At 38.8% G+C, this 24,032-nt stretch overlaps 1 protein-coding gene across 1 annotated transcript in view; it reads right to left on the reverse strand.

Annotated features, from left to right (window-relative positions):
* The window catches only part of crb (cell polarity complex component crumbs), a 65,029-nt gene that overhangs the window by 34,940 nt on the left and 6,057 nt on the right, over positions 1-24,032 (reverse strand). The window contains exons 2-10 of the mRNA XM_089712052.1: positions 12,813-12,971; positions 8,481-8,692; positions 7,879-8,068; positions 6,624-6,720; positions 3,537-3,688; positions 2,586-2,705; positions 2,058-2,180; positions 1,054-1,196; positions 186-399 (exon numbers count right to left, since the gene is read on the reverse strand). Coding sequence (XP_089568178.1) covers positions 186-399; positions 1,054-1,196; positions 2,058-2,180; positions 2,586-2,705; positions 3,537-3,688; positions 6,624-6,720; positions 7,879-8,068; positions 8,481-8,692; positions 12,813-12,971 — 1,410 coding nt within the window. The remainder of the gene's footprint in view (positions 1-185; positions 400-1,053; positions 1,197-2,057; positions 2,181-2,585; positions 2,706-3,536; positions 3,689-6,623; positions 6,721-7,878; positions 8,069-8,480; positions 8,693-12,812; positions 12,972-24,032) is intronic.

Here is a 24,032-nt window from a genome sequence, read left to right on the forward strand (position 1 = left end):
ACACACGCACTAGATAAAACTAGTAACTGGACGCATGGAGCAGATCGCACTAGCTAGTAACGGCGGCCGCTAGTAGCGGCACGAGACCACGTGCGCACACGCAGTAGAACCCGCATATGAAGTACGTGCGTGCGGAGCGGGGAACGAACGAGCTACTTACTAACCTAACATGTTAAACATCATACCTTGTCTACAATGTGACCGCGGTGGGCACGCCATATCCGCGCACGCCCCAGCTGTAGGGGCAGCGGGGGTGGGCGCGGGGGGTGCGGGGGACGCGGGGGCCACGCACAGGGGCGGGGCGAGCCCCCGTGCGCACACGCAGCGGAACCCCGCGCCGTTGTTCTCTTCCACGCACGCGCCGCCTACACCGCAAGGCCCGGAGGCGCATGCTGACATCTGTAACATAAAAAATATTGTTTTTGTGCCTGGAGATAATTTAAAGGTTAGAGAATGATATAAGATGTTTACCACGATAAAATATCTAATCTTAAAAATTACTCCAACTTTGGATGGCGCTATATTTTTAAATCCTTTGATCACAGGCGCAAACTAAATGTTGTCAATTTGGACCGACACCTAGCGGACGCTTATTTGCATTTACGAAATTTTTCGTCTACCCGCAATAAGTTATTATCGTGTTTAATAATGAACTCTTAAAATGTTCTAAGTGCAAGAAACCAGTTACTAATTATAATATGTTATTTTAAACACTTAAAATAACAGTAACGTAATTATGTAAGTTTTTTGTGCAGACCTGTAATACTATTTGTTAGTTGTTTACATTTCATTGTTATAATTTTAATGTGTACACTGTTAACAAAAATATAATCTTAATTTTTCAGTTTTATCCATAGACGTTGTTCTAGGTAGAACCGCGAACACACGTTGCGTATTATTATAGGCGCCGTATTTGGGTCCAATAGATATTTATAAGATGTCATTGTCAGAGTTACTAAAAATGGAGAAATAAACCATCCACGCGAAGACCGACATCCGCGCGGACGGAGTCGCGGGCGGAAGCTAGTGTCTAAATAAATAAATAAATATTACCTTATGACACCGCTCGCCGGTATACCCGGGCAGACACGCACACACGTACGACCCGTACGTATCGTAGCACACGCCGTGCCCGCACACAGCACGCTCTTCCTCGCACTCGTTGATGTTTGTTTCGCAACGAGCACCCGTGTAACCTGCAAAATTAGTTAAATTTTTTTATTATCTTTATTAAATTAGTTTATTATCCTGTAGCATTAAAGTCATGGAATGCTTTTGAACGTGTTGTTATCAGCGTTGATTATACTGAGGACATGTAATTTTTTGTAAAATCGTCTCAGTGCCCACGATACAGGCTTGCCTAGTGTGGGTACTATTGGTAAACCTTTATTATAAACCTAGATAAAGCCAAATGTATGTAAAACGTGCAACATAAATACAATTGTAACTGTGTAAAACATATGTATGGTTTTTAAATAAACATATTTTTTTCAATTATGTTTTTGTAAACAACTTCAAGAAATGAGGATCTCAATTCACCATTTTTTATTCAATATGGAACTTTTGAAAATGCTTTAGGCGCGTTAAGAGTAAAAATTCAAGGTCTCGTCATGGAAATACCACCACGTCATGGAGTAAGGCGACGATTTTAGTATCTTTGAATCTTGCCAAAAAAGTTTCACTTCTGACATGTGTGCTCGGCACACACGCTCATTATTTCAAACTACTTATGCCTATGGGAAAATCATAATTGAATTGCTCCAAACAATGAATTCCAATAGATGGCGCTATTTTATAATTCAACTTTTGTAATAAGCCACTTACTGTCAACCACGTACAACCGTAGGTAACAATTAGTTAATCTTCTTAATATATATAAATCTCGTGTCACAATGTTTGTCCTCAATGGACTCCTAAACCACTTAAACTTATAATAAAATTCGCACACCATGTGCAGTTCGATCCAACTTGAGAGATAGGATAGTTTAAACATGTAGGTACCACGGGCGAAGCCGGGGTGGACCGCTAGTAAATATATAATCAGTGTTTACACTTACCAGTGTTAGTACAATCACACGTGTAATTATTAACAGCATCCACACATCTGCCCCCGTTGAGACACGCGGCGCCGGCCAGAGCACACTCATCTATATCTGTTTCGCAGTTACGCCCAGTGAAACCTGCGAGTATCATACGATTTCATGTTATTTTTTGGAGATAGTACTCTTAATTATTGTAAATTTATTGAGATTAGTTGCATTATTCTCGCGTCTTGAATTGAAAATTTATCTTGCAACTAAAATTATTTTAGTTGAGTTTTATATTCAGTTTTATAGCATTCAAATGCCTTTTAAATGAGAAATATTAAAGTATAGAAAGAATTCGATCAGAATGCGGGGTTTGCACCCGCGTGTTTCTTCTTTCCGGGGTCTCTCGGCCACCCGTTTTCTTTCTCGACTTTTAACTTTAAGTACAGTGTTATTTGTGTGTTTATTCTTCTTATTCTTTAATATTTGTTTTGACTATTGTATGGTATGTATTAACGTGTGTTTATTCCATTGTCCGTCATGTATATTGTAACGCACCTGGCACACAGTCGCACACGTACGCGTCTGTGCCGGGCGGCACGCTGCACGAGCCGTTGTTGCGGCACGGCCGCGCCACGCACTGCGGGTCCAGAGACTCTTCCAGCTCACAGTGAACGCCTGCAATGCATATAAGTAATTATAATTTTGAACAAAATATTATTAATCATAAAAAAAAATGGTTGTCTGTAAAGTCGGTTTACTGACGATAGTTGAACGTGACAACGTCCGATTGTGCTTCTTTGTCGCTCGTTCCGCGCTCTCGCTTGCACTTCAAGCCTTACATGGAACGCCTTAGAGTGAGGTAACGCCGCATGAGTCATGTTTTTTCGTGCGTTCAGCCGGCTCTATCGAATTATAAGACGTTGTCACGTCAAAAAACAAAACAAATCCTAACTTTTCTCTCTTCTGTGTACACACGCACGTACGCACTTGCGTACTCACACATGCACGTACGCACTTACGTACTCACACATGCACGTATGCATTCACGTACTCACGCACGCAGGTACGCATTCACATATTCACGCTCGCACGTATGCATTAACGTACTCACACATGCACGTATGCATTCACGTATACACGTACGCACGCATTCATTCACGTCCTCATACACGCACGTATGTATTCACGTACTCACGCACGCACGTACGCATTCACGTACTCACACACGCACGTATGCACTCAGACACCGCACGTATGTATTCACGTCCTCTAGCACGCACGTACGCATTTACGTACTCACGCTTGCACGTATGCATTCACGTACTCACACACGCACGTATGCACTCAGGCACCGCACGTATGTATTCACGTCCTCTAGCACGCACGTACGCATTTACGTACTCACGCTTGCACGTATGCATTCACGTACTCACACACGCACACCCCCCCCCCCACACACACTACTTTATTTCTCCCCCTCCTCTTCACCCCCGCACCCCCACTCACCCCGATAGTGCGGCGGGCACAAGCACGTATAGTCGCCCCTCGCGTCCTCCACACACCGTCCCCCGTGCTGGCACGGACCGGACGCGCACGGGTCGCCCGCGTCCACCTCGCAGTTGTTGCCCGTGTAGCGCGCGGAGCAGTGGCACTCGTATCTAGAGTACAATAGTCATTAACCCATTGAGCCCCGAACGGCCCGATCGGTCCACGACACAATAGATTTTCTATTGTGTCTGTGATTCCGGGGCCTGAGTTATTAACAACTTGCAAGTAGTCCGAGTTGATCCGGAATAAATAGATATGAATTGATCCAATAAATAGAAATAAAATATAACCTATGAGTAAAATAGTAGCTTAGTGGTAAAACAAAATAATGCTATCCATTTTTAAAATCAGTATGAATTACATCGTAACAAACAAAAAATAAGCTCAATAATTTAGAAAACTAATCTATGAATTTTTATGAATGAAATATGAGTCGAAGGATAACAGAAAGTTCTCGATGCAATTAATGTAATTCAGCTCCACGGATATGACTTATATCGTGAATTCGAGGCGCAAATTCGCGCGTCAATTCAACAAATGTGGATCCGCCATAAGCTCTGATTTTGCATCACTGAAGCTTGAAATTAAACACAATGGCCGTGACCATCCAAAAATATATTATGTCATTAATCAATTGAAGTTTTTTTCAACAGCCGAGTAAATTTTAAGTGTGTACAATTCCAAAAGTTATTTGCGATTTATTTTCATATTACCCAATACCCATATCAGGTGGAACGGATGGAACCTACCATGAAGCAAGCATGACCAAAGATAGAAAACTACTTTAGCGAGTGATTCGGATCTAATTGCCTAAACTAGAAAGTAAGGGGTTAATGATCAAGCTAACGGAACTTAAAAGGGCGTAAAAAACATGGTTTAATATTTTTTTTTTTTTTTTTTTTTTTTATGTATTAGCGGGCAAACGAGCTGGCGCGTCACCGGATTAATGCGATGATTGGCGCCGCCCATAATCACCCACAAAACCTGTATGGTTGCAGGTGTGTTGCCGGCCTTTTAGGGAAGAGTACGCTCTCTTTTTGAAGTACCCTAAGTCGTATCTGTCCGGAAATGCTGAGCTCGGGAGGTCGTTCCACAGAGGAGTGGTGCGTGGAAGAAAGTTCCTCCTAAATCGCACGGTGGAAGAGCGCCAAGTGTCCAGATGTTGAGGGTGATATTTCAACTTGTGGCGAGCAGTTCTATGGTGAAATTCAGCAGCCGGTATTGTTCCGAACAGTTCGTCAGAGCATTCGCCGTGGTAGATGCGGTAAAATACGCAGAGAGATGCAACATCTCTACGGAGAGCCAAAGAGTCCAGCCGATCAGTAATACGAGGGTCGTCCACTAATCGAGTAGCTCGTCGCTGGATTCGGTCAAAAGGAAGGAGCTGATACTTGGGTGCTCCGGCCCAGAGATGGGAACAGTATTCCATGTGCGGCCTGACTTGAGCCTTGTAAAGTTGTAGGCGTTGGCCGGGTGTGAAATACTGTCCCGCTCTACAGAGCACACCAAGTTTTTGGGAGGCTAGCTTAGCTTTTCCTTCCAGATGACAACGAAACTGGACATCATTCGATATTTCGACTCCAAGTATACTAATGCTGGCTGAGACTCTGGTGGGAATGCCCTGAAAAACTGGAGACACGACGAAGGGAGTTTTTTTGGTGGTAAACGCGCAAACTTGTGTCTTTTTTGGGTTGAACTCAACAAGGTTATGTTTACCCCAATTGGAGATCTCCTCAAGAGAGTTCTCAATTTGAGACACAAGTTCGTTCCGGTGCTCAGTAACGGTATCCCGAGAAATATTGCATCGGCCGGTATACTGTGCGTCAACAGTGCTGTCGTCTGCATAGCAATGAATGCCACTAGATAGTAGCATGTCATTGATATGCAGAAGAAACAAAGTTGGAGAAAGAACGCAGCCTTGTGGGACCCCAGCATTCACAGGCTTAGATTCGGAGCACGAACCGTCGACAACGACTTTGATACTCCGCTCTGTGAGGAAACTGGTGACCCACTGACACAATTTCTCGGAAATCCCATATGATGGTAGCTTTGATAGGAGTGCCTTGTGCCAAACCCGGTCAAAGGCTTTCGCTATGTCCAGACTGACTGCTAAAGCTTCACCCTTGCTCTCAATAGCAGTCGCCCATTTGTGAGTCAAGAGCGCCAAAAGATCGCCAGCTGAGCGACCCTTACGGAAACCGTATTGGCAGTCGCTAATCAGCTGGCGCTCCTCTAGAAACTCAAGAAGCTGGCGATTGATAATTGATTCCATTACCTTTGAGAGCAGAGAGGTGATAGCAATAGGTCTATAATTGGACGGGTCTGAGCGATCGCCTTTTTTGGGAATGGGATGTACTAAAGAGGTTTTCCAGGAGCTTGGGACTATGCCTGAAGAGTACGAGCACCGAAAGAGACGCGTTAAAACTGGAGTCAGTTCAGGGGCACACATCTTTAACACAATGGGGGGAATACCGTCAGGACCACATGACTTATTCACATTTAGAGAAAGAAGGGCTTTACGTACAGCTTTTTGCGTGAAACGTATTTCCGGCATAGAGCATGTAGAGTGCGGTATGTGCGGCGGTAATTTACCTTTATCCTCTAATGTGGAATTTTCTGCAAAAAGAGAGCCCAGAAGATCGGCTTTCTCTTTTGCAGTGTGTGCCAACCGGTCATTTCCCATGTGTAAAGATGGAAAAGATGGGCGACAGAAATTGCCTTTTCAATTTTTCAATTTTGTATATTTAAAACAACTAAGTACATAGATTCTTGCCGGATTTTCCCTGTAGCATCTAGAAGCGTTACAAGCCTGTGGTAAATTCTAAAAAATATTTTGACGATTCAAAAGAAGTCTTGCTGAATGAAAAAGAGCGTCTGTGCCGAACACACATGTCAGAAGTAAAACTTCTTTGGCAAGATTCAAAAGTACCAAAACCGTCGCCTAACGCCATGACGTGACGGTATTGCTATGAAACGACCTTGAAATATTCACAACGCGCCTAAAGAAGTTTCACTTCAATAAATGTTTGAGTTTGAAAAACATACTTATCGTGTCTTGAAATGCAGGTCCCGTGGCGTAAGCAGGGTTCATTGTAGCAGTGGTCCTTTGGAGGGATTCTGAGCACGTCCTTTCTATCTTTGCCTGTAAAACAGATAATAGAAAAAATCGGATGAACTGTCATGTCCAGTTATAACAGACAAATGATTTAATGAGGAATAACCTGCTAAACTATGCTATCAAATGTGGAAAAGAACCAAATCAATCATGTAAAAGATAATCATTTGCATGATGAAAATCGAAAGGAAGAAAGGTAATTGGAACTAGTGCCTAAGTTTTGATGTAAGATTGTCGAATAAACTACCAAATATGGAGGACGATGACCCATCACCTACATGTTAAAACGTTAAGTAGAAGTCAGTTCATTATTACCAATATTTTTATCAACGTTAATTACAGCACTTTAAAATTTCTTATTATTTCGTTGTTAATACATATATTCAAAACAAAATAATTAAGAGAATCATTGAGTAAATGAACTGAATGGGAAGAATTTTATAATATTACCAAGCGATGCGTTTTTTGTCAGTCTTGCGTGAAAATTAATTGTGCATGACGTTATTAACGTGAGCCGCACCTTATAGTAACACAAGTGATAGTGAAATTTTTTGTTCAATTTTCAATATAAATTCTTCTCATAAAACAATTATTAATGTACATTCACTTTCATCTGCTTATACAATGTGTAAACTATAAACGTAAAAATGTTAGATACAGAAGGCCTTCGCTAAACTTGACAGAAATTCCGAGAATTTCCGAATTTCCGTCTAGTGTTGTGAACGCCAGAACGAAATGTGAGAGGGAGCTTTTAAATTTTTATTTACTGGTTGTTTGTTTATGCATTCAAAGTATTAAAATGCAATGCACTAGATCCAGGAAGGCATATTCCCCTACCACAGATTATCCAGTCATGATCAGCTCATATAATCCAACTTCAGTTCAGTCCTATTACCTCTCTTTTGAATTTTACTATAACCCTGGCCAAAAAGTTTTTTTGAAGTGAAAACTTCTTTAGCGGCGTTGAGCACTTTTTCTGTAATGGGTATAAAATCTTAAACTCGCGTCAGGACACGTGATCTGATCGAAAAAGCGTAAGACGGATACCACTACAAAATATCAAACATGCTCAACGTTAATAATCAAGTTTTCACTTCTGCCGGCACTCCCGGAGTGCAACCCGTCTTTTTTTTTCTGGAAGATCTCTATTATACTTGTTATAAAAGGTCTATTAACTACACTCACACTCATCAGTAGTCAGGGGGCAGTGTCCGAACTGCACATTGGTCTGCAGCATGTATGCCGCGTGGAACTCGAGCTGCGGCCCCTCGTGCAGGCAGCCGGAGAACACGTTGCCGACGAGCACCACCGCCCCACCTGCTTCTAGCGCACCGGGGGATAGGAGCTCGCCGTTCCAGGTAACGTTGGATATTACCTGATGAATAGTTGTGGACAGGTATAACAAGCAGAGATGATACGTAATAGAATGTTAGTTGTAGACAGATATACAACAAGCTTTGATTATACGTACCTAATAGTACGTTTTGACACACTGGTCAATGAAAGACGTTATTTATTGAAAGATACGCAGGAATCAACTTGTTTTATAGGTGATTTTTTTAACATAACTGAGCCTTGACTATATTCCTCCAACTAGACTTTTTCCAAAGGGACAAAATTCAATCATATCGATCTCGATGAAACATGAAAAAAACACCCAACCAGGATTTTTTTCTGGGAACATTAAATTTTTTTACATATTCTACATGTATTTTATATGTGTCTAATGTTTTACATTTTTGTTGAATTTTCCAATTATACCACTTCTACTATGACCAAGCATTCACCTGCGTCTCCTTATCAACCTCCAGCAGCAAGGACGGCGGGCTGGGCCTGTACCGCAGCGCGACCCAGTGCCACACGTTGTCCAGGGTCTCCTTCATCAGGCCGACCTCGCGGTGCGGTTGGCCGGGCCGCGCCCACGAGACAACTACCTGCTCGTATAGCGCAGTCACGTGTAGCGTGTAGCCCTCGAAGCGCTGGGAGAATAGCTCGCCGCCTGGGGAAAAGAAAGTAAAGAGATAATTTTTGTGTAGTTATGCGGTGTTTATACGGGTGACTAAAGCCGCACGATTTCCGCCGCACGGCGAAAATCGACCGTCTAAATGGCAATTCGGCTAGGCCGCAAGTGACTAAAATCGCAAGCCCCAAAGTAGACTAGCATCCGACTTTTGCCGCGCGGCGACCGGCCGCATGCGGCTGGTGACTAAAATCGACCGTGAAAATGCTCATTCGCAGGCGATCGACAATTACATAGACATCGATCGTGCTGATCGACATTTTGATGCCAAATGAACAAGTCACCCGCGATTTTCATCGACTCGTGTAAATCGGGTAGCGATTCGGCTAGGACAGGCGATGCGACTGGTGACTTGCCGCACAGCTAAAATCGACCCGTGTAAACACCCCATTAGAGCGTATACGCACTATGCGGGTAGCCGCATTGCGGGTAGCCGTCCGGCTGACCGCAAGCACAATTATGTACGTAATATTCATTTCTATGCGCACTGCGATGCGGCTACCGCAGACCGCACAGTGCGCATAGAAATGAATATTACGTACATAATTGTGCTTGCGGTCAGCCGGACGGCTACCCGCAATGCGGTTACCCGCATAATGCGTATACGCTCTTACATTCATGTATTCAGGTACACTTCGAAACGCCTCTAAATTGTCAGAGTCAATTGTCGGCAAGAAACTATGTAACTCCTCTTCTAAAATCATATTAATGTAAAATCCTAATAAGCTATAATTACTATATACAACCTATTGAAATCATTAAATGGTCGTTGAAAAGGAAACATCACAAATCAATAAGCTTTCTATTGTAAGGAAAAACATTGTCATGAGAATGTGCAACGCGCTGTCCCTCAACCCAAGGCCTAAAATTACTTTATCCATAGCATACCTCCAAAAACGGTTAAAAAGTAGCAACCCGCAGTGTTAATAACGAGTAACAAATTACAATACTTTTTGTCCCTCAAAGCGACGTGGTGCATCAAGTTAATGCAGTCGCCGACCGACCACTTTTTACTGACGCATCTGGGCTTCTCCGAACTTATTGCAAGTGGTAGTCTTGATGACCATTTTAGTTCATTCGGATTTCACATGCTGCTCGATTATACGTGTAAGGAATGTAGATCAAGTATTAATAGATTTGTGACATGATGGTATGGTGATGGGGCATTTTGATACATTGTATGGTACTCTAGCGTAAAGTGTAAAGGTCTCGGCAAAAGGTTCTTGGTAGTACGCACTTGAAACTACCTTCCGGAGTCCGGACCGGTGATATGTAACAGTTGTTATAATATAACGGTACAAAAGCGTATCTAAATACACAGGCTATTTACAAAGGTAAATTCAAATTGTCGATAAAAATAGTCGCATTGATAAGTATATTCAGTTGAGAATAATGCTGAATTGTTTAATCACCAAAACTAATGTATTATTTGCGAATACATATAATGATGGCCATAATAATTTAATCATCTACATACATACAATTCTGATTATTTAAAAAAAATATTTTCTATGTAGAACTTTAACAAATTTTTCATTCACTTCTACACTTTAAAACCACATCCGAAAGTGTAAGCACACACTTTCGACAAACAAAATGATAAATATTCCAAATAGCGCCAAAATCCGAATATGGACCGGTCATCGACACGACCGTGATTGCCGGTCGATAGTGACGTAACGTCATATCAATAGCACAGCCGCGTTAGGTGCGTAACATAGCGATGATCGACGCGAACTGCGAGTTTAGCACATTCAAGTCCACTTGAATTTGTGACTGATTTATTTACACATATGTATATTGGTGAAAATCTATTGCCCTAATCGTTAGGACTGATTTATTAAAGGATAGGATGAAAAACTATTGTCAAATTGCGTATTTACTCGAATGATGCCACGGGTTCTAGCTAGTTTAATAATTCAAACTTGCAAATATTTCGTCCAAGAACATTGTACTAAGTTGTAAACAACAACAATGCACAACTTTTAACATATTGATAAACGTAGTTTCACCGCTACTCCGCTCCGCCTATGGGCGTGGCTGTACCACGGCCGACAGCGGCCTGCGCGCAGCCCGACGCGGTTAGAATATAAACATCCAATTTAGCAGACAGCGGACACAAAAATTGCATAGTTGGCGACGATTTATGTCATAATAATATTGATACGTTAGAATTACTAGTACCTCCTCCGCCCCGTGATGGTATTTGCTTTAGAAGTGTGCTGTTTTTTCTGGTCGTTCGATTGAAACCATACTATATGATATAAGTAGGCTATAATATCAAGGTCTGAGAGTTTAGAATGGATTAATTTCTCTGTATTTTTTTCTCTCACGAGTAAGAATTACTATAATAGAATCTATTTCAATATCAGAATTAAATATTAGTTTGTGCATTTTATTTCCGACAATCGGTTGCCTTTTGTGAAATGCTCAAGGTCTTGGGAAGGTTTGTAATCTACGAATAAGAATGGACAATTTGTTTACGGACAGTGCTCTCGTAATTGCGAAGATCCACCACAATTCAATGCCATTTATTTTTATACCAGAGAATAGCAAACAAGATATTTTAAACCTATATCGATATGAGCCCTTATCGCATCACTTTGTTGCAGATGAAGCCAAGAAAAGCACCAAAAGAAGTGTCGGCTCTGTTGATTTAGGTTACAAGATTCCGATGCCTTAATAATTACCTAATTTTGGCTAATCAAAGCTCATTTTAGCTAATCAAGCGACATTATTTTAAGTATGTAACTTCAAACATTTGCAATAACAACGATGATTTCGAGCTGTTTCAACGTGGGGGCACAAAAAGTGATTTGTCCAAATAACCGGTCACGTATGACGTAATTGGTTACCAAACAAACACTAACAATGAGTGTGAGGAAACCATAATCAATTGATACGCATCGACTGCTTAATAATTTTAAATGTTTTTGTGAGATGAGCCAAGTGTGACTGCAATGAAAAGTAAAGATACCTTCACGTGTTGAAGAAACAAAATAGCTTTATTTTGAAAGCCTCCATTATGATTATGTAATAATATGTAATAGTAAAGCGTTGTTAGGTACATAAAATAGTTTAACGTCATTTGACCCATGTGCTTTGTATAGGTATCGAATAACCGGCATATTATATAATCCCATCTGTAGTCAAGCAGATACAAGATGAGAAATATATGTAACGTTATGATAGATAACTAAAAAGACGTGGTATAGAACATTATTACAGTTGAAAATAATTTGGAAAATCCAAAAGTGCACGCCTCATAATTTTTTTTAATAAATATTTATTAATTATTATTTTTGTTTATTTTATAACAATTAAACCACATCGAATCAGACCCTGAAAAATGAAAGGGTTCTATTCCTGAGCATACTCAAGCGTAAGAGAAAAAAAAAGACTCGATTAGTAAAGTATTTCGGTCGCTATCGTGTTAACAAGAAAAAGGATCCGCACATACAGACACACGGACGTCCAAGACAGAACTTTTTTAAACTGTTTTTTAACTAGTTTAAATAACAAAAATGACATCAAAAATATCATGAACGTTAAAAATAGTGTTTTTTCTTAATATGTGTGTGTATGTATTATCTTACAAGTGCAATGTATGATACATAAAGACATTTTAAGTTTGAAAAATCAGATGTTTTGCGCGAAGTGACAGTAGTACCCACCTCAACGCTTCGCTTATGAGGCGTGCAATAGTTGCTAAATGTTAAATTAACGCTCGCATATGAATAGGTAATTTATGGTTGAACTCGAGACTTCGGTCGCGTGGGAGTCAATGAGACGCAGTTTTTCCTGCGTATTCTGCAATATATTTCCTAGATACTCCGCTATTATATGTTGCCCGAACCAATAGTTCTTGAGATTTGCACATGAGATCATACAACGACCATTTAAAGAAACATAAAAGAATTAACCTACGTTACGAATTGTGAACTAAAACGTATAGTTTTAAGAAATCTTTTTCACTTTATAATTTTAACAATAGACATAATAATTATGCACTTATGCAGTGTACGTTATAATGAAAGTACACTATATAGACTGAGACGAACAAAACATCTCAATCGTCATGAATTATGACGTCACTCACCAACGCAAGTGCGGTAACTCAGCCCCACCAGCTGCTTGAGGGATATCGGTCGGGAGAGGCGGATGTACGAGCTGCCGTTGAAGTAGGCCTCCGGGTGGTCGGACGGCCCGAGGGGACCCGCCGCCTCAGTGTGCGGCGTGAGGAGGAACACGATGCATGCTGGAAATAAGAGAAACATGATATAATTTTACATATATTTTGGAGATGTGCATTACGGTTATGGTAACAATTATGTTAATGATATACCTACGTTTTAGTCAAAAATTAACTATAAATGTCTCGATTAAGCGATGATTTACAAGAGCACAGTAGGTAATCCAGTTCAGTAACAAAACTATAATTTACATTTTTAAATTAAATTTTTAATATAAAGTTTTATTTGTGCCGCTTCTACAAGATTGCCCAGAAAAGCAGAATCAACCAATAATTCATCAATCAATCATCATAAAATAGTATCAAATTTATTAGCTAATCGCCCACATCACCAGATCACATCCATTCGAAATCATACAGCCGGTTATTACACTGGGGATTACCGCGCACTCCACTTAATCGATACACGCCGCGAGTACCGAGTGAACTAATCGAATTACAATCGATTCGTCACGAGTCATCGCAGCGCGGGCTGCACCATCGCGAAAGTACGTGAAATGGGAAAGTCGGGCGAGTCGCATCAAATATCGCTCCATGGGAAACGCTTCGAGATGTATTGTGAACACGAAAGCTCGAAAACTTTCTTGGAAAGTGATGAAATGCACGTAAGACAATGCACTGTTACGATTGTTTCGATTTACATGTGCGAGTTATGTTATTATATTTGTGCGGCTTGGTGTCAATGACCGTCTCGCAGAAGTGAAATTTTGTTACAATTTCAGTATAAATTTAACAGACTTTATATGCTTTTTTTATCATGTTGTGATATCACTCAATTATTCTGGAAGTAGTTAACAACAACTCCCGTTTTTGGAATAAATATTATTTGTTGGGATTCAACCAAAGTGGCAAATCCAGTGTTAAATGTAACCCAATCCTTCCCTCTCCTAGATTACCAAATTGTTTCATACATTCTTTTATAACAACCAAAAGACCCTGACAATTGCGAAAACACATAGCATCCCTATCAATTAAAACGCTTGCCAAATCCTCCCATTGCATGCCACTTTACTTTCCAACATATCCACCGTACAGCGTACTTCTAGAAGTAACAATTAGTAAAAGTGTATCTAACGACATACACTCCCGTCTCCCACCATCGAACCACGTTGCGTTACAACCAGTTTTTGAATATGCATTACACAAACAATAGCTGAAACACCACTAATAATATAACCTAGATTCACTAGATCGATTGCCTAATTCAATTAATCGTACCCTTAAACATAATAGTATTAGACTTTGCCATGCAGGTTAGGTCAGATTAAATGCCTGCATTGAAATTAGGTCATCGTTGAATATAATATGTATTTATAAACAGATTTTTACCCGATTTTCAGGTCAAGATATCGTCAAAACTTTAAATGATAGAAGATTGTCCAGTTGTCGAAATTTTACCTTCACATTTGTTGCACATATAGCAATGAACATTCGAAAAAAAGTGCATTGTAATTTACTGTTACAAACATTCGGGTATAATCGCAATACCTTCACAGCGAATACTCTTAAATACGCATAAGAAGGACAAATAGCTTAACCCAGTGCCTTGGTATCTACGTGCTAATCCGGATAAGAATACCGAATTTTATATAGATCAAGGAATTACAAACACAATCCATTCTCTTGACTTTCTCCTTTATAATCGATAGGATATTTTAAATAATTATAGACACCATAATTATTGTATAATCAAGCCCAATAGAAAAAATGGCAAAGTATAACCGCTTGAGACCGCCATGCAATAATGAGCAACTTTATTGGAAATCATGTCAGATTAATTGCAACAAAATTACTACGCCTACTAATTACGACACTTAATTTGCATTTACTGCTTGTGATTCATGTATTTCTTTGCAAAAATTATATGATTATTTATGCATTAAGCGAACGTTCAGGCGTTTCACACGCGCACACTGAAGACAAATTAGCAGCAATCTAGTGTTAAAAATGACAAATTCAACATACGATGGCTCCAATGTTTTCATTTACGGTAAAAAACATACCATCCTCCCCTGTTTTATCTTGTGGGGTAAGGGACTGATGATTTTACCATCAGTTTGACTGAACTCTACTCTCTATAGGGGCAAGTAAGTTGTCAGCTTTCTCTGCCTGAGCAAGCCAACACTTTTTGTAGACCCTACCTGGCATCGAACCCAGAACCTTTCTTTCCTCTCGGTTACATCGTCCTGTAAACGGTCATTCCTGGATCATTCTATCAGTATATATCCACTTTCAACAATTCTTTATGAGATTAAGAAAATTCCCAATCGTATTATACCTCATAACTGAAGGTGTATTTAACGTTAAGTTTTAAACGGATTATGTATAATACGCCCAGTATGATTAAGTTACTTTCGATGTGTCAGCGGCATAACTTAATAATCGGAACCATTTTGCTTTTACACGAAGTAATGATTTCTCTAGGAACTGTAACGGGAATTGGAAAAGTTAATAATTTTGTGACTACTCTTGTAACAGGTACGGCCTTTTTGCTATAGATTATAAACTATATTTTATTCGACTGTGAAAGGTTCCAGATATAATAGACTAACTAATTAACTTAAGGTTATACAAGATAGACCAATATTTTAAATTCAGTGAAAAAATATCTTACACCAATTTTGTACCACAGCTTCCTTAACACCTTTCAAAAACATGATTAATACAGGTATTTTATCATCTCCAAATTGGTAATTCTTGGTTTGTCCATTCAAATCGTTCGCATGACTCATTTGAGACAATGCTCGAGGTTTTTGTCTAATGAATTATATGTAAACGTGACTGTCGATTTAAAACAATCTATCGCTATTGTATTTAGTCTTAGTATTTTCTGTACCGCTTAGAACAATGATAGACAAGTTGCTATAAATTCTGAACATGAAAACTAAAAAAAACACGCTTCCATGAAATTATGGTATTGTCACCGATGCTCGATAAAAGCGGTCGTATAAGGACAGCTTCAAGCAGATGAGACCGACTGCTTGAAGCCGCGACCGCGCGGTGATCTATGTTCGTTTTCAGTGAGTCAAAATCGAGTATAATAGAGTCACATACAAACATACAGATGAAGCTAATAAAAGCGTGTTAAAAAGACCTTTATTAATAGATCGTATGGTACGTATGAGTTGTTAATTAGTTTAAACCCTATTATATATTCAACATAGAATAACGTAACCTGTAATAGCATTAAGACTAAAGTTATTAATGAACTCCTTTAATTACACCTATTTATATTAAAAGCAGTAGGAATTACGTAAACCCCAGCAGCACCATGGAAATGCATTGAAATAAACAATAAGCCCTACAAGTTATATAAATGGATTTAACTCGGATATTTATGTAAGTGTCGCAACCCAGGGTACTAAACCACCATAACATTATTAACACTTATTTATGTACTTTCTGCTATTATAACTCCTAGTATTATATCATACAACACGTAGCTATCACATGCGTGATAAATGATAATACTATAACGATCGTATAAATTATTCTATAGAAAATCAGGGATGTGGAGCTTTTTTGGCACGAGTTCGGACAAGGGGTAAGTCGTTTTTCTGTAACGATAAATTCAACACAAAACAGGAACAAAAAATACATGAATCGTATGAATGCGCTTTTCCATCTCCTTCATCCTTTAACAAGATATTTTTGTCATACACTCAAACTCAAACTCAAACTCAAACATTTATTTATTCAATTAGACTTCTTCTAGAAGCACTTTTGAAACGTCATTAAGTACATGTTTTAACATTTACCACCTACCACTACCTAATAAACGTATAATACACAATTAGTAAAATCAGAATTCATTTAGATTTTAGAAGCATTTTAGGATCATCATATTCCGTAGATATTGAGAAGTACATCCATTTCGAGAGAAATTTGTACAATAAGAAATCCGGGTTATAAACTTTAATTTCATACTTAGATATTTTAATTGTTTTTAAAAATAAATTATTGCACGCCTCATAAGCGAAGCGTTGAGGTGGGTACTACTGTCACTTCGCGCAAAACATCTGATTTTTCAAACTTAAAATGTCTTTATGTATCATACATTGCACTTGTAAGATAATACATACACACACATATTAAGAAAAAACACTATTTTTAACGTTCATGATATTTTTGATGTCATTTTTGTTATTTAAACTAGTTAAAAAACAGTTTAAAAAAGTTCTGTCTTGGACGTCCGTGTGTCTGTATGTGCGGATCCTTTTTCTTGTTAACACGATAGCGACCGAAATACTTTACTAATCGAGTCTTTTTTTTTCTCTTACGCTTGAGTATGCTCAGGAATAGAACCCTTTCATTTTTCAGGGTCTGATTCGATGTGGTTTAATTGTTATTAAATAGAAAAAAATAATAATTAATAAATATTTATTAAAAAAAAATTATGAGGCGTGCACTTTTGGATTTTCCAAATTATTTATATTTATTTATAGTGTTAAAGATGACTAGACAATGCTTCGCCTTGCGACACGTACAGCCTCAACTGATTTGATGATCACGTATTTACTTCCTGTTCCTACTGTTGTTTATAGCATCTAAAATATATTATTATTTGCATTTAGTGTAAAGTACTGCAGTTATAGCACACCCCGGACACTCCATACAAAATTATCGTTTTGACAGTCACACTGTAGAGATTGCAAATGTGTGTGTTAACGCTTTATGGTCGGCACATTTTTGACTAGCGTAAAAAAAATCGCGTTTTTCTGATGAAATACATCCGTAAACAGCACAATATCTAACCATTTTCTACGAAAACGATAATCACAAATCCAAAATAATAAAATTAATTTAAGTCAATTTGATTAATGTTGTCAATCTTCGTTGCGTATCGTCCCTGTAGAAAAATGTGGACCATTTTTAGACTGATCGTGCGGGGTGAGGTAAGTGTTTTCTTTTGGCGGGAGGCGGAGAGTGTCCGTTCTGTAGCGTTTAGCTACTATTATGTATTCTGTGGTTATAGATAAATTAAAATTACATTACATATGATGTTATTCGTCGTGACTCGTGATATGGAACTGACAGAACAACATTTGCCAGTGAAGCTAACTTTTACGTTTTAAAAAAATCTGAATACTTTGTGATACCTACAACAGTTTATAATTTAACTCCAAATTATTTTAATTAGAAAACTAATTTAAAGCGTTTTCTTTGTATTTTTTGATAAATCCGTAACAATCCGTAATGACAAGAAATCTCATCGGTAGTTAGGATAACAATGGCCAATCAAAAATACCGCAATGAGGCCTTGACGGGGTTATTGTAAGGCGAAATGTTGGTTTATGAATACATACCTCAAGCTGAATATTATATTATTAGCCGACTTTAAAGAGGAGTTTTTACATAAGATATGAAATCTACAAGGTTAAACCAAATAGGACAATTTAACAGGTACAAGTAAATTTTAATACATTTCCCTATCCAAGCATTTCTGAAAAAAAGATTTAAACTTAGTAAAAAGCGCTAAATTAATAAAATAAATAAAAAAGAACCAAATTATTACAGAAACGTGGCTGGTCGATGAAAACAAAACAAGTCGAATCGTTAAGTCTCATTTTAGAAGAGAAAAGTACTAAACTGTAAATTATAAAAATGTCCCGTTTTCGTAAACACCTTTTTTATTATTGCCAACCTACTATGACTCAGTTTTCACCGGAACATTGACATAAATCATAATAAATTTTACAACCGTGAAACTATTCCACAATACTCTTTTACCTGGTATTCGCTTTTTGTCCATTAATAATAACACCTAAAAACCAATCCTAAATTCCAAGAGAGAAATACCTCATTATAGCTATAAGTTCAAGTGCTACCACATGTATTTCGCCCCTCCTATTCGCGCTATACACTAGCGACATCCCAAAGCACGATAAAGTGCAACTATCCCTCTTCGCGGACGACACGGCACTCTACGTGTCGAGTCCACACCGCAAAAGAATAGCTCCACTCCTACAATCCGCGACCGATGCATTAGGCAAATGGTTTCGCAAATAGGGTATCACTGTGAACCCCGTCAAGAGCGCCGCCGTGCTCTTCAGGCGCGGCGGCCCCGAGGCCATAGATAGTGTCAAACTCTATGGCCAAGTCATCCCGTGGCAAAAGCACACCAAATTCTTAGGCGTCACTCTAGACGCGCACATGTCATTTAAAGACCACATTAAGGCAGTCCGTAAGAAAGCCAGCTATGTTCTTAGCCGGCTCTATTACCTTATTAACAGTCGCAGTAAAATGTCCCTTAGAAATAAGGTGACACTTTACAAAACGGTGGTCCGTCCAATCCTCACTTATAGTAGTGTAGTTTTCGCGCATTGCGCCCCCAGCTCCATACACAAGCTCCAGACGATTCAGTCGCGGTTCATGAGAACGGCGACTGGAGCGCCCTGGTTCGTGCGTAACGTGGACCTACATAGGGACCTAGAACTCCCCACCATAGCCCAATGGATGAAGCAAGCGTCTAAGCGCTACTTCGACAAGGCTAAAAACCACCCCAACCCATTGGTGACAAAGGCCATCGCATACGTCGCGAATCCCGATCCCACTCGTCGTCGCAGGCGGCCGAGACACGTCTTGGACGACTCCGACGACGACATTACCAAAGCTAACGCACGGCTAGACGCGGCGATCGAAGCCCAACGTCGAACCAACCGCGACACCGCACACACCACAGCAGAAAGCGTACACCGTCTTCGCCGGCGAAGACGAGGTCCCTTGTTCCGCGTTCCCGCGCCCACCCGGGTGAGCGCCCGTCCGATTAGGGCCCTTCTGGCCTCCTCCACTCAAGCGACAGCTCAAGCCGAGGTTCATGGTCCCCGTCAAGGGGGGACGCCCTTGTGCATGTCGCTACCAGGGTGAACCTTCAGTTCACCCCCGCGTCCGCGTTAAAATGTAGAAGCCCTTCTGGCTAACATTGAGAGACACCACACAAAAAAAAAAAAACACATGTATTTAAAAGTTGTTTAAAAAGGTTTCATAAGTATCTTACACATTATGTATATTTTTTCTCACGCCTCGTCAGACTTCAACAGCAATTTACAAATCAACGAGTACATACTTAAAATCAAGAGATTTTCCAAAGTTACGTAGGTTTTTAAAACTATTTTTTATTTCTCAATGTATATCTACGATTCACCTCGTATACTTTTGTGTTTCAATGTTTTAAATGGCGACTGCGCAGACAAAGTAACTTTTCCCGGCCAGCTTTAGGCAGATAAATCTTAACCTTTACACCTTCCAGACCCCCGGATTGAATTAATTAAGTGTTCAAAATTTAATCAGTTCTACTTCCAATGCACATACAAACAATATAAAGCCGCCTCCACACTCGCACACATAACTATTAGTAGGCTAGAAACCTGATAACCCACAACAAACTGCTACACTGAAGACAATGACAATACATTCTCAGCACTAATTGAACAACACTTCATGGTCAATGACTTCAGGCAGCCTCACGAAAACCGCTCACTTTCAAATTTTCACAGTTACCTCCACTTTACTATAACTTGTGTTTATCACAAATAACATGAAACAACAACATGAGTATTGGAATACCGATATTATTGAATGTCCATACAGGAAAGAAGAAGATACAGGAAAATATAACAACACGCCAATTTTTTACAAAGGAATTCTAATGTTACAAATATGTACCTATGTACATAAATAAATAATTTGGAAAATCCAAAAGTGCACGCCTCATAATTTTTTTTTAATAATTATTTATTAATTATTATTTTTGTTTATTTAATAACAATTAAACCACATCGAATCAGACCCTGAAAAATGAAAGGGTTCTATTCCTGAGCATACTCAAGCGTAAGAGAAAAAAAAAGACTCGATTAGTAAAGTATTTCAGTCGCTATCGTGTTAACAAGAAAATCCTCCGCACATACAGACACACGGACGTCCAAGACAGAACTTTTTTAAACTGTTTTTTAACTAGTTTAAATAACAAAAATGACATCAAAAATATCATGAATGTTAAAAATAGTGTTTTTTCTTAATATGTGTGTGTATGTATTATCTTACAAGTGCAATGTATGATACATAAAGACATTTTAAGTTTGAAAAATCAGATGTTTTGCGCGAAGTGACAGTAGTACCCACCTCAACGCTTCGCTTATGAGGCGTGCAATAAATAGTTAGGCCTACTTAAGTAGCTGAGCATTATAGATATTAAAAGTTTGGATGGATCAAACACTCATCGCCAGAAACGCAAAATGGACAGGGATAAACTTTCATGGCCATAACATTATCATCTGTAACACCGTTCGAATGCGAATATACTTCAGTTACATCACAAAAAATCTAATATAGTATGTAATTACAAAACTCCGAGGCATATTTTCTACAAACAAGGTAAATACGCAAGGTGGCGCAGCGGCTGATAAGTTGATGACACTGACTGTGTCACCCTATACAGTGAGAACGGGTATTCATAATTACCTTATTACATACTCAACATATACATAAATATACACTCGTATTATAACTAGCTGAACCGAATGAATACGCGACTTCGTTCACGTTAGATGACAATTTTCCATGGAGCAATTCCATACTCCTATTTTCCAAGCAAATTACTTTTATTATTTACTCCGCACAAAATCTTCTTTATATCAGTGATTCTTGTCAATATAAGCAGAAGAACAAGACAGAAATTGGAGGACAGTTGGGTGGAATCCTTTAAAATAGATTATCCAATTCCTAACATTATTAGGTTTTCAAATAAGCAAGTCAACCATATAAACACTACACTATACAACAACAATATTATGTAAATCCCATCTCGGGTATGCGCACGCACATAGCGGTCTCGTGACGTCACCCAACGGGTCATGAGTCATAAGGCTCAGTGCCATTTGGGCGTAAAGTGTAGTGTAAGTGACTCAGGTATCTTTCATTCATGCGAAATTTCTTGGAAACTTTTAAAAACTTTTATCTTTTTGGTGCGAATAATATGAAACGTGTTTCTGGGTATTTTTATTTACACTAACATAAACGAATGTTACCTGACTGTTTCGAAGTGGCGAAGAAATTTCTTTGATATTCTATGCTCAAACTTATTTTGTAAGATGTAAACTATGGCTCAAGTTGGACCATGTTACACAGTGTGCAAAATCTTGCATCGATAACCTAGTTACCGAGTTTGGTTGCAATTGTTTATTGCTCCTTTACGCCACTAAATTGTTTTGATTTATTATTCGCATGCTAATAATTTATGGCTTGGAGAAACATCTAGGAGTACACTGCTAGACACTAGAAACTGGTATAATCATGGACAAATCGATGCCTTCAATATTTTATAAATCTTCCAATACATAAAAGACGGCTTGTGTCGGAATTTTTGCTATGCAAATCGTAAAGTAAAGCACCGATTGTCGGTCACGGAATGTTAAACGTAGGAAAGTCTCCGCTTCAAATCCGTTGTCTCCAAGAGGTTAACAATAGAAAGAAAATGGAGCTATTGGACTGTGATGCAAGTCATATGCGATCAGTGAAAATGGACAATCAACCATTAACATAGTTCTTATTTGAAGTAAATGCAACTATAGATTACAGAACACAGACAAGGATGACTTAAGTGATCGTTAAATATCTCTTATTGAGGTAAACCTCGAAGATTATAATTAAACTGCATTTTCCTCATCTCATTCAACAATAACTATGACAGAAATGTACTGTTAATATTTTGATGGTCATAAATCTTAGTAGACACTATCACAATGGAAATAAAATAGGCTCCATTGTTCCTCCTTTCAAACCATCTAACTCTTCTACATTACAGACAAATCGCCTTCACTTATCACTTGAGACCTAACGGTACTGCGCACGGTTGCCGTCATTACACCGAACACCGTGCAAATCTTCGATTGTGGTGACACCAGCCCGCCCCCTCCTACCACTAACCACGGCAACCGCTATGCAAATCGCTCCACTGGGTTTATTGGAGAACATATTTATACTTTATCATGCTATACATATAGGCTTCAGCTTGAAAAGCAGCGTTCCTAATGCTGTACTCAGCGTAATTGAGACTGACTACGTTTGTCTTGGTAATTTCTATGAAGTTTCTGTTTTGGCAATACGTATTACGTATACGCTCTTAAAATTTAAATCATGGTTTGTAACTATTCAAATAAACCAAATTTTGGTGTGACAAACAACTTCAAATAATCTTTTAAACCAACTTTAATCACGAACAATATTTCCCACAACTGCTCTTGCCGTAAATTTCATCGATAAAACTTTAAATTAAATAGATCGTGTCGATAATAATATAGGGTGGACAGACCTAATCACTTCAAAATCTCCTCTGACCCTTTTAACCCCTGTATAATTGTTCTATTTTTGTTAATAATTCAGGTATGACTAAGATAATGTTTCCCCGGTAACTGCAACAAACACGGCTTACCCCTTATAATATGGAAACTGTACTTTTACGAGCTACTTGCACCTGCCTGCAATAATTGCTAAATTGCATTTGTTATAACGGTAATAAATTAAATGTACTGTTGTTGTTTCTGAAATTAAAGACTGTAACGGGTGTAAAAGGCACCTATATTTTATTATTTACCCGTAGATTTCAAACACTGAGGAAATCTGATCGTAACCATACTCCCTGAAACATTTTCGAGACGTCGATGTAAGATGGTAAACATTGTGTTTTAATTCTGTAACAATTCCTATTGCTATTGTATTGTTTTGCTTTGTCATCCATATTACTGATTGCATTCTGTAGTTTTATCTGGTTATGCTTCATAATATAAGTTCTGTACCTCAGTTTCAGGGGTAGGTTTGTACCATTCTCAAAGAAAAGAAACACAAGCAAATCCAGAATGGGATAACTAGTTTTATTTAAATAACTATCATTATACTTAAGTGTTGCAAGTATATGACTAATAAACGACACGTTAGCGCTGAGTGGTATAAAATAGCAGCTTTTCCCCACACTGCGGTAATTAGACGCATACTTCCTCATATCTCAGCGAAACTTGATAGTTAGCGTATACCGTTATTATATCCTTCTAGTAGGTGTATTAACTTGAGTGT

The sequence above is a fragment of the Colias philodice genome, chromosome 3, assembly GCF_061535455.1.
Source record: "Colias philodice isolate Cphi_HAF_F1 chromosome 3, ilColPhil1 Martin Lab GWU primary, whole genome shotgun sequence".
Lineage (NCBI taxonomy): Eukaryota > Metazoa > Arthropoda > Insecta > Lepidoptera > Pieridae > Colias > Colias philodice.